This window comes from Cariama cristata, unplaced genomic scaffold, assembly GCF_000690535.1.
Source record: "Cariama cristata isolate BGI_N322 unplaced genomic scaffold, ASM69053v1 scaffold15632, whole genome shotgun sequence".
NCBI classification, from domain to species: Eukaryota; Metazoa; Chordata; class Aves; order Cariamiformes; family Cariamidae; genus Cariama; species Cariama cristata.
In genome coordinates, this window is record NW_009602267.1 from 3,965 (window position 1) to 15,278 (window position 11,314).

Genomic DNA, 11,314 nt, shown 5'->3' on the forward strand with positions numbered 1-11,314 from the left:
ATGCAGTACTGCCAGTGGGGTCTCAGGAGAGTGGAGTAGAAGGGTAGAATCACCTCCCTCATCCTGCTGGCCACGCTTCTTTTGCTGCAGCCCAGGGTACGGTTGGCTTTCTGGGCTGCAAGTGCACAGTGCTGGCTCATGTCCTATTTGTCACCCACCAGCATCTCCGAGTCCTTCTCTGCAGGGCTGCTCTCCATCCATCCATCCATCCCTCAGTCTGTGCTGGGACTGGGGATTGCCCCGACCCTTGCATTTGGCTTTGTTGAACTTTATGAACTTCACACAGGCCCACTCCTCCAGCCTGTCCAGGTCTCTCTGGATGGCATCCCTTCCCTCCGGCATATCAACTGCTTGGTGTCACCTGCTACCTGGCTGAGGGTGCCCTCAATCCTGCTATCCATGCCATCGATGAAGATGTTAAATCATATTGGTCCCAGTATGGACCCTTGAAGGAGACTGCTCCTTACTGGTTTTCACTGGGGCATTGCACTCACGGGGCTGCTTCAATGGGGAAAAGTCAGATCAGAGGGCTTTTCTTCTGCTTTGGCCGTGTGGTTCCTCTGAAGCAAGGTGTGCTCCAGTAGCATCCTTGCTTCAGAGAAAGAGCCTGTGAGCCCAGAGTGATCCCAGAGCAGGTCCTCCCTTGGAGCCCTGACTGCAGAGCCGGGCTGACAGCATCATCACAGCTGTAACAGACTCTGGGTAAAGCGGTAGGAGCTCCATTTTGCCTGCTCCCCCAGGGTGAGCGGTCATGAGCCCAGCAGCGTGGCCCAGGCCGGCTTTCCACGGTGGAAAGCACACCGGCGTGACTGGTCCGTAGGCATCCACTGGAAGAGAATCTCAGCTCATGATCTCCGTGTCTGAGCCAGGCCTTAAGTTTAATTTCTGTTTATTTGTGGCTTTCATACTAAGATATCTGTCATTGCGGTTCCTGGTGTTGATTTAATTACCAGGAATCCATGAATTCCTAGGAAATAACAAGTTCCGGGAACAAGCTCTGCTGGTATCAGCTGCTAGCTCACGCTGGGGTTGTGTCCTGTGGTAGGACTCCAGACTCAAATGGCTGTGTCTAATCAAAGGAGGCTTTATGATCTTGCTGTATTATTTATACTGAATAGACTTTCCTCTGGTATCCTTATCCTGGAAAACCTCATCTGGTCACTTTTAAAATACAACTTGGCAGACATAGCTTGCAAACAATGCTCAGCAAGAGGGGATGAGAGCAGCGGGCAGAGCTCCAGCCAAGCCCGAGATGCGGTGTCGCCTGCTTGTGGCAGAGAAAGCCGACTTCTAAGCAGCTTCTGCTGGCCTTTTTCACTTTGAAAGAGTATTTCTTAACACTTGACAGAGCAGTTAACAGGAGTGGTTTTGAAACTTGGAAACAATCTTGTTTCCTCTTTCTGAGCAGTGAAATCCTTAAAGGTCAGCTTTTGTGCTGTGAGCTCTGCCGTGGCCGGGCAGTGCTGTGATTCAAAGGAGTTGTACGGTTAATCTCAGAAGCTGATCTTTCCTCTCAATTGCCTTTTGTTTAGCAACTGGTTTGTGTCTGGTTTGGAAGCTGTCTTTGGATTAAGCAGTATAAGCTTTGGAGAAAATGTAAGGGGGAGAAAGCCTGCCTGGGGGTACTTGATCTGAGGAGTGGTGGGGCTGGAGCCTCCAAATTCCTCTTTCTTTTGTCTTTTCTATTTAAAAAACAAAGTAATCTCATCCTGGTCTTCTACTGCAGCTGATCTGGCATGGTAAGTGATGTAAAACAAGGACAAGATGACTGCAGGAACTTGATGTGACCTGTCCAAGGAAATAATACCTTAGCACGCTGAAATCCAGGTGGTGCGTGGAAGGCGTTGTGTGTCTGTCTGTCCGTCCCTGTGGAAGGCAGCTGCTCCTGCCTCTTGCCCAGGGGAACTGATGGAAATCATTCTCCAGCTCAGGAAGAGCCAGGCGAACCCGCAACGGGGAGATGGGCTGGGAGTGCTGCCACATCCCCTTTCCCCAGTTTGAGACCTTGCTAACCGAACGTCTCACCTAAACGTGTGATTTTTTTCCCCGCTGACCAAAAGGAGCAGTGTTTCCAAAGCCTTTCTTGTAACTCAGGTGAGATTGAGGCACTCGGTTACCTAACCTAGCCAGGAGGTGCAGCTCTGGTGACGCACGCTGCCCCGGCAGCCCTGCCTGCATCCGGCATGGCATACCGGCGTTCCCGCCTGTGCCGAGCATGCTTGAGAAATGATGGCATTCCGCATGCCTGCCTCACCATTGGTCTTCCTCGTTAGTGGCCTGCTTGTTAACATCCCAGTCCCCCTCCTGCCTGTATGTAGGCAGCAGCGATTCCTCCTTGGAGGTGACCTTGAAATCCTCCGGGTAGTGATGACCGGAGCAAAACCCTCTGGGAGCAGATGTTGGTGGGAGGCAGCTCGCTGCTCTGCAGAGGATAGCTGTCCCCTTGAAGTAGCTTGATGGGAAGATGCCTTTTGGTCGTAGGAGGTGACGATGCTGTGCCGGGCAGTCTCCCTCTCCCGTCGGAGGTGTGCACGCGAGAGGAGATCTCAAACCATGCAGCTCAACTGCTCCCCAGTGTCTGATGTTGCCTGTTCCCCTTCCTGCTCCTCCCTCCTGTCGCCAGACTTTCCACCGGGATATCTTTTCCGCCTAGTACATAGTCATCCGCCATCCCAACCCTTCTGCCTCTAATGGTTTTTGACTGTATTTTAAATACTGTATTTTTTTTACTTGTGCTTTCCATGACTAGTTTTCACAGTTCCAGGTTTTTTGTTTTTTTTTTTTTTACTAACTTTGACTGCGTCTCTCTATCTTCTCCCTTTCTGCACCCCACTCCCTGCCCACCCCAGATCTCGCAGTGTTCAAGGAGCGGCTGAGAGTGTTAACAGTAGGAGGTATGCAATTAATGAGCCTTAACCCTCTGGAGTGCAGGACTCTCTTTGAATAGGTTATTCTGGGCATGAACCAAGCCGGTAAAGCGGACCCCTCTTGTCTCACACCACTCTTGAGTTTTGTAACATGTTTATTTTTAATTTGTCCTGCTAAAAGTCTCTGTGTAGGCGCTCCGTTAAGTGATGCTTTGCCTGTAGAGATCCCCAGTTTAGAGCCTCACTGGCCTTTTCCATACTGTGTGTTTGCATGCCTAGCTTGCTAGAGTACATGTTTTGTTGTGACCGCTAATTTTTATGAGGCCTCAATCTCCCCAATGGGTTCGAGTCTCCTAAAAATCCAAGCTGTCTTCTGACTCTGCCCTGGTTTTGTCGCGGTGAAATCCTGGCAGCTTATCCCTAGCCTTCCTCCCTATCTGATGGTATTGCTGCCTATAAATACTGAGCGCTGTCAAAAAAGCTGGCAGGCTGCAGCAAAGCAGAAGCAGAGATGCTTAGAGCCCTGAAAACTCCTTGTAAAACGTGATACCCCCCCAAAGCGTACTCGAGTCTTCAAACTGGCATGGCAGAGCGAGCCGAAGCCCCGTGCTACAGGGCTGGGAGCCACAGCAAATTACTGAGGCTATCCTGAAACCTCCAGCCGGTTTATCTGGGGTGCTCCGTACTAATGCTGCCTCTCTCCAGGACTTCTGTTTGGATAGGAACTGCAGAAAAGTCCTGGAGACACGGGGCAAAACCCTCAGCTCCTGCCACCTGTGGTTCAGAGCTCCCACGCACGGCTCTGGAGGTGAGCTCACCGGGGTCTGGCTTTAATTCCTTCCCCTGGGACTAGCAGCATCCAGGAGGGTGATGTGGGCAGAGGAGGGGATGAACTGCAGTGCCAACCAGGAAAAACCCCTCTCCGGGCTTGCTGTGGGTGTTCCCAGCCTCCAGCGAGTGCCGTCCTCAAGGCTGCACAGGAACAAGCCATGGCCAGCCCTGTCTCCAGCTCATCCTCCATTCCTGACCAGACAGCGAGGGATAGACCCTTTTAAGATTAAGTTCAAGGAGGGCCAGCTCTGGAGGGGCCAATTTTTGCCTCCCTTTGCCCAGACAAAGGTGGGTTATGCTGCCCTGCAGCATTTAGGGGGTGGCATCCCCCTTACCCTCCCTAAAAGAGACCCCAGCTGGGGCATCTGGATGGTTTGGAGGGAGCTGGGAGGAGCAGTGGTAACTTGTGCCTCCTCTGTGGCTCCTGCCCTGGCTTACAGGACGCCTTGAAACCTGGCTCTGTTAGGAGTTTGGGAGGGATGAACAGGAGCCTGAGAGAGGTGGTGGGGCTCTGGACTGGCAGCAGGCAGCTCTGCTCGTCCACCCCTCCTTCCAGCCAAGCTCCTGCTTCAAAAGGGTCTTGGGATTCCCCTGTCCCCTTGCTGACTCTGCTTCTGCATTGCTGCATCAGTTCAGCAAGTTCATTGTCTTTCCTCCTCTGTGCCTCAGTTTCCCCAAAGGCAACCGTGAGCTTCAGCGGGGGCTGAGGCACCTCCGATGGCTTTGGGGTACTGTGGAGCTGCTGTGGGCCCCGGCAGGGACTGAAAAAAAACAGCGGGGCTCGTCTGCAGCTCTACAGCCCGACACTCAGCTCTGAGCCCTGCCTAGCACCTTCTCCAGGCACAGCCCAGCTCTCCCCGCAGCCTCTGTGCTGTAAGTAGGAGCCACCTACGAACTACGAGGTGCCAGCACCAAAAAGGAGGGGTATTGCTGAGCAGAGCTAGGCTAAAGCCCTAATTAAAAGGCTGTTAATTGGGGCGAAGGGGTATTTGGGCAGCAAAACCCCTGAGGGGCCAGCTGGCTGCCCTGCTCCCGGGCTGAGCTATTCAGGAGAGTCCGTCGCAGAGCCCTGATGCTGTTTTCTCTCTGTTGCTTCTCTTTCTCTCCCTCTTTGGGGTTTGTCTGTTTTAACCGTTTCCTTCTCCACATTGACTCTTCCTTTGTAATTCCCATGTGGTGACACCTCCATTGTGCTCGGTGTCTCCTCAACTCCTCTCTTTCTTTTCTCCTGTCATAATTTGTGGTGTATTTTTTTTGCATTCTTGGGGCTACAAACTTCCCGACTCTCATCCTGGATTTTAATTGCCAATTTACATGCGTATATATATTGCTTTGTGTTTCGTTTCCTGTGTTACCTTTCATAATAACCTTGTTGTTCTGTGGCTAATGTCTTTTTGTTTAATTACGGCTTGGTTTTTATCCATATAAACCTCCTTCATGCTTATTTTTGGTTTTATGCTGCTTTTTTTTTTTTGTCCCTTCCCCACCTCTCCCAAACACACCCGGTCCCTGCGTGATGGTGTCCCCCTGTCCCCCTTCCTTCCTTCTCTCTCTTGCTTTCGCTTGTCCCACCCATGAAAAACCCTGCAGGCTTTTACGGGCTGGATGAATCTGACCTCGACAAGGTCTTCCACTTGCCCACAACCACTTTCATCGGTGGAAATGAATCGGCTCTTCCACTCCGGGAAATCATCCGTCGGCTGGAGGTGAGGAGGGTAGGGAGGGCTATGCAAGACCTGTTTGTAGCCTGGTGCAGGGGCAGAGCAGTTGCTTTTTTGAAAGTCCTGGGCGCCCTGCTGCTGTCCACAGCCTGGGCTAGCCTGCAGATTTTAAGCTTTTCAGGTTGGGAGCTCCTCCTCGGCACTTGACCCAGTCGTAGCAGCTGCCCCGTGTTGCCTGCTCATCTCTGATCACCTCCAGCTTCACGCCGCATTGCGGCAACGTTGGGTCTACTCAAGGTGGAGCAAACCCCAGGCAACTAAATATTGCATTTTTGGAAACCTCTCCAGCTATGGTTTCCAGAGTAAAGCAGAAAACGGTGCCGGGAGAGCACGGGAGCAGGCTGAAGGCAGGCGATACCCTGCTCTGTGCACTGCAGCAGTGCTGTGTTGCCCTGTGTGGTGGCCCCTTGGAGGGTCTCGGTGCTGGAGCTTCCAGCTCTTGCAGGTGGTTCCCCTTTCCTGCCAAATTTCATACCCTGCTCTGCGTGGTCTGAGAGTGCAGACAGCTCCCAGGCAAGCTACAAGCTTGTCTAGATGGTCTCTGCCGAGACAGGTTGACCTTGGGAGAAGCAAAGCTGCGTCATCATCTTAGATAAGCTGCAAGAATGGGTTCCTTATTGGTTGGGGAAGGTTGTTTTGCTGATTCTCTCCCTGCCCTACGAAGTGGGGTTGTGGACCTGATCACAGCTGGTGTCACCAAGAGGGAAAAATCTCACCTCCGAGGTGAATGTAAAGGACTTGAGGGTCTGATCCTGGGCCTCTTGGAGAAAGGGAATTAAATGTTTTGATGTGGGGTCATGTGCAGGGTCTGAGCTGCCCTGCAGCATCCTAGACATCCCCTGCGGCATCCCCTTTCCCAGGAAGACAGCTCAAACCAGGCTCCCAAAATGGGGCCGGTGCGGTGCTGGCTGCTGGACACCGCTCACAAGTTCCCCCCAGGCTGCCATCTCGGGCAGCGCTTGGCAGGGCGGCTGCCAGGCAGGAGGTTTTGTGTCTCCACTGGTGCAGGAGGGCTTTGTCTTGCTGGGAGGTTAAAGAGGGGAGTGAAAGAGTCCTGGCCCTGTGCCCCAAAATGATGCTGCACGTGGCTGTCTTTGTGGGGGGTAAGGAGGTGCTAAAGCCCTGGCTGTTGTCTCATGGCCCTTCTCCCATCGGGACAGACGGCGTACTGCCAGCACATCGGTGTGGAGTTCATGTTTATCAACGATCTGGAGCAGTGCCAGTGGATCCGGCAGAAGTTTGAGACCCCGGGCGTCATGCAGTTCACCAACGAAGAGAAACGCACGCTGCTGGCCAGGCTGGTCCGCTCTACCAGGTACCCTGGGGCGAGGGGGGGGTCTTCACCTTCTCCTTATCTTCCCTTGCTGCTTGGGGTGATTTGCTGCCAGCCGGAGCAAGACAGTCACCACCTGAGTCACATCTTGACGTCATCTGTCGCAGTCAGCTTAATCAGCAGGGTGACACCAGTGAGTTACCAGGCTGGCAGGCTCAGGTGCTGGCAAAGACCCCAAACCCGTGGATGATCCTGAAAGAAAAGGTCTAAAAATGAGGTTTAAGTGCCAGCACGGTGTCGGAGTCAGGGAGCAGCCAGCCAGGCTCTGCGGGAGGAGACCGAGGTGACTGGGAAGGCTGTTGGGCTGCTGCACGATGCCTGTTTAAGCATCACTTGGTGCTGTGCCTCCCTTGGTGCGGTCCCCAGCCTTTTTCCAGTTTCTGCCCTCAGCTGTGGACCTGGCAGTGATCCCCTTCTCCCTTCGCTTTCCAGGTTTGAGGAGTTCCTCCATCGGAAATGGTCTTCAGAGAAGCGTTTCGGTCTGGAGGGCTGTGAAGTGCTGATCCCAGCCTTAAAGACCATTATTGATAAGTCGAGTGAGAAGGGAGTGGATTATGTTATCATGGGGATGCCCCACAGGTAACCCTGCCTCTCTCCATGGCAGTGCTTGGCGCGCGGAGGAGGGGGATGCTGCTGGGGTTCGGTACTGGAGGGCACACTGGTTTCTGCCATCACCTAACTGGTCTTGGCTGGTGGTGAACCTTAGCTGGAGAGCTCAGGCCTTGACTGCTCTCCGCTCATCACAATGTTTTCAGCTTCAGCTTGTTTGTAAATTCACCTGGAGAGGGATGGTGGCTCGAGCAGCAGAGCTGGAATCCCAGAGCAGGATTCAGCCTGCCTGCTCTGGGGCAGCTGTTGGAATGCGGCGGCAGCCTGTCCATCTCTGTGCTGAGGGGTCTGCAGTCTCCTTCTCAGGAGCCCCCTTCCCGGGTGACCCTACAGCCGTCGCAGGAGGCGTGGGGTCGTTGCACCGCCTCTGCGTGACAGAGGGGATGGCGGGTCACCGTCGGCACTTGATGCCAGGCTGGCACTGCTGGTTGCCAACAACGGTCTTGCTTTTGCAGGGGACGCCTGAATGTTCTTGCCAACGTAATCAGGAAGGAGCTGGAGCAGATCTTCTGCCAGTTCGACTCAAAGCTGGAGGCTGCTGATGAGGTGAGTCTCCTCCTCTGCCCATAGCGGGTTGCTCTCGCCTGTCCCTGTGCGGTCCCTGGAGGCTGTGGCTGTGCAGAGTGAGCTGGATTGTGCCACCACTTGCGGTGTCACCCAGTGGCATTGGCGTCGCAAGGATTTCCAGATGGCACGCACGCCCGTGCGACTGAAGCCTTCACGTTGGTGCCAGTGCTGGTCTGTCCTTGCCTGTCCTGGAGCTGATGTGTGCCCTGGCCGCTGCCGGTGTCTCCAGCGCAGGCTGGGCGGTCAGCAGCTCTCCATGGACGTAAAGTAGCCTTGGGGTGAAGGACGAGGTGAGGGGAAGGTGGCCGGGAGCAGAGGTTGGCTTGTGCCCTTGCAGCAGCCCCTGATCCCCGTGTGGGTCCCTCAAGCAGCTCCAAAAGCCCCGAGGCTCGAATCGCTTGTGCCACAGGCTCTGTCGCTGCAACGCGCTCGTGCTCCAAAGCTTCCGGCATCATAAGCCGGGATGATTTGGCTTTTGGAAAGCTGGGCTAGGCTGGCTTTATCCTGCTGTGCCCTTCAGGTGGGGTTTCGAGGTGAGAAAGCAGCAGCCTGAGGCACTGAGGTACTCCAAGTGGGAACTGCAGCATGTTGTGAGCGGTGCCAGGGACAGCTGTACTGCCGCAGTGCGGGCAGAGCTTGGGTGAATGTTACCTGTTTTCCAGTGTCTTCCCCAACCCCACCGCAATTCCTTCTTCCCCTGCACCTTCAACCTTACCTAGACGGGCTTGATGTGTGTCTGAGGTTTGGTGGTGGTTTGGCACCTGGAACAGGCTACTTTTGCTTTGCTGGGTGCCAGGTGAGCTCCTAAAGTGAGTGCCTGCTGCTTTCTGCAAACGCCTGCAGAAAATGCCCCCTTTTTCCAGCCCTTGGGGTCAGTGCCACCCTGCCTCAGGTCTCCTTCCGTGCCCCAAAAAAGTGACTCATGTTCTTGGGCGTGACTCTTCTCTCCCCTCCCTCAGGGCTCCGGTGATGTGAAGTACCACCTGGGAATGTACCACCGGCGGATTAACCGCGTCACCGACAGGAACATCACCCTTTCCTTGGTGGCAAATCCTTCTCACTTGGAGGCAGCTGATCCCGTTGTTCAAGGCAAGACTAAAGCAGAGCAGTTTTACTGTGGGGACACAGAAGGGAAGAAGGTAAGTGGTGCTGAGATGCCCACAGTGAAGTGGCCCAGGCTGGATGGGGTTTGGTGGGAGGCAGGCTGGTGGGAAAGTGAAGAAATCCAGCTTGGTTTTGTTTGCTGTGCCCCTTCCCCTGTTGTCACCCTGCTATCGCTCTGACTGTGCTCGTACATCCTTCCCCACTGTCTTTGGGGATAACTTTGGTAGGGGCTCACCCACCCCAGGCTGCCATTGCCGCTTCCTCTCTCCCTGAACAACCGGCTCAGCTGGGCTGTGGGGAGCAGCAGATGCCCAAACCCGTGGTTGGAAAGCAGGGAAATGAGGAGTGCTCCTGAAAGCCAACCCGAACATCACAGCTCAGGGGGCTCAGCAGTAGGAACCTCAAGCTGAAGGATCTCAACGTGACCAGGGATAACCATTCCTGGGGTTGGGAAAGCTGGAGCCGGCAGCAGGAGGCGGCTCTCCACACCTAGGTGGGAGAGCAGGTGGGGAACGGGCTGCGAGGTGGGTTTATTTGTGGTCTGATTCGTTGCAGACCTGTCTCCAACACCCAGAAGCGGAAGGGTGAGATCGAAAGCGCTTCCCTTCCTCCTGCACCCCAAGGGCTGGATATAAATAGGCAAGCTCTATCCTCGTCTGACGGGCAGCATCCTCAGCCAGCCCCTCAGTACGATAGCAAAATAATGTCACCGAAGTCGAAGTGAGCTCCCGGCCCAGCTCCTGCCCAGAAGTTTTCTGGGGTGAAAGCGTGGGGGAAAGGGGCATTTTTCTTGTCCTCCCCAGTTAGAAAAAGGCTTTGCTTTGAGATGTGCACGTTTGGGAATGGGACTTGCCTCCCAGCCAGTGTGCGCTGTGTGCCATCCTGCTACCCGATCGAGGTGCCCTGAGTGTGCCACCCTTGCTCAGGGGGAGAACTGGTGGCCGCAGCCTTCTCCCCAGCAGTTGCGCCAGCCATGGCTGGCCCCACTCTGATCCCCTGAGAAAGCATCGGATGTGTCGATGGGCCGGTCCGTGTCCTTTCTGGGACACCAAAGGCTGACAGGGATAAGACTTGAGCCCTTTCCTGGTGGCTGCCCCTGCCTGCCGTCCCTGCAGAGCCCCTGCTGACTGCCATGGCTTCACATCTCCCAGGTGATGTCCCTCCTGCTGCACGGAGATGCCGCTTTCGCTGGGCAGGGCATCGTGTACGAGACATTCCACTTGAGCGACCTGCCCTCCTACACCACCCATGGCACTGTCCATGTCGTGGTGAACAACCAGGTGAGTAGCACATCCCCTGTGTCCATGAGGGTTCCTCGCAGACTCGGGTCTGGATGGTGGCTGGCAGCAGGTAGTAGCTGTTTCACAGCCAGCGTTCCTGGCATGAGCCATAATCCTAGGGTCAGCAGCGGGTATTTTATACCCAGCTGCTCAACAGTAGCAGCTTTTGAGTCCAGCCTCGCACAGGGATGGTGCAACTTGATGCTTAGTGTGTGAGATCACGCAGCGCTGCTCTGTTCTGCCCCCGCGTAAACCAGAGACCAGCTGGGATCAGCCTATCCCCAGGGGTGCAGCGGGATGACGGCCCAGGCACAGGGACTGGGACAGGCTGTGGTGCCCGGGGTGCAGGAGGGGGACAGGTTGTGCTACAGCTGAGCGACGAGCTGCGCTCGAAGCTGTGTGTGCTTCTTTCCAAATCCTTACCATCATGCTGGTCCTGTTCCCTCTCACTTGCTACAGATCGGCTTCACAACAGACCCTCGGATGGCCCGCTCCTCCCCATACCCAACCGATGTTGCCCGTGTGGTGAACGCTCCCATTTTCCACGTCAACGCAGATGATCCAGAGGCCGTCGTCTACGTGTGCAATGTGGCAGCAGAGTGGCGAAGCACTTTCCATAAGGACGTGGTGGTGGATTTGGTAAGAAACATGACATAAGGCTTTATCCTAAAGCTGCGGCTCTGCCGTGAGTACGCACCGATACTTCTCCGGGTGTATCTTCTGAAAGTTGAGGTTTCTCTTCAGGGCTTGTCTTTTTTCTTCAGGGCTTGTCTGTCCCTTTTGATGTGAGGGGAGGGAGGAGGTGGTGTAAAGCAAAGCAAGGCAACGAGGCTGTAATAGCACTTCGAGAGGCGACACTGTCTCTGGAGCCTGCCCTCCCCTCTGGCATTGGGGAGGACACACTTGGGTCCCTCCTGGGCTGTTTCAGGGCCACAGAGATCCAGGTACCTCCGGCTGCTTTAGGAGCCGTGGGTTGCAAGCAGCTGCTTTCAAAGGCTCTTT

The 11,314-nt window shown here is 54.8% G+C and overlaps 1 protein-coding gene across 4 annotated transcripts in view; it reads left to right on the forward strand.

Annotated features, from left to right (window-relative positions):
- Positions 1-11,314, forward strand: part of LOC104157385 (2-oxoglutarate dehydrogenase, mitochondrial) — a 19,115-nt gene that overhangs the window by 2,394 nt on the left and 5,407 nt on the right. For 2 of the 4 annotated variants that reach the window (XM_009694697.1, XM_009694696.1), the window contains exons 2-10: positions 2,850-2,894; positions 5,289-5,404; positions 6,580-6,734; positions 7,185-7,331; positions 7,817-7,907; positions 8,888-9,067; positions 10,184-10,312; positions 10,772-10,951; positions 11,308-11,314. The exon at positions 11,308-11,314 is cut by the window's right edge and continues 158 nt beyond it. In XM_009694697.1, coding sequence (XP_009692999.1) covers positions 6,613-6,734; positions 7,185-7,331; positions 7,817-7,907; positions 8,888-9,067; positions 10,184-10,312; positions 10,772-10,951; positions 11,308-11,314 — 856 coding nt within the window. In that variant the 5' untranslated portion in view covers positions 2,850-2,894; positions 5,289-5,404; positions 6,580-6,612. The remainder of the gene's footprint in view (positions 1-2,849; positions 2,895-5,288; positions 5,405-6,579; positions 6,735-7,184; positions 7,332-7,816; positions 7,908-8,887; positions 9,068-10,183; positions 10,313-10,771; positions 10,952-11,307) is intronic. The other 2 variants (XM_009694698.1, XM_009694695.1) reach the window with 1 other exon arrangement.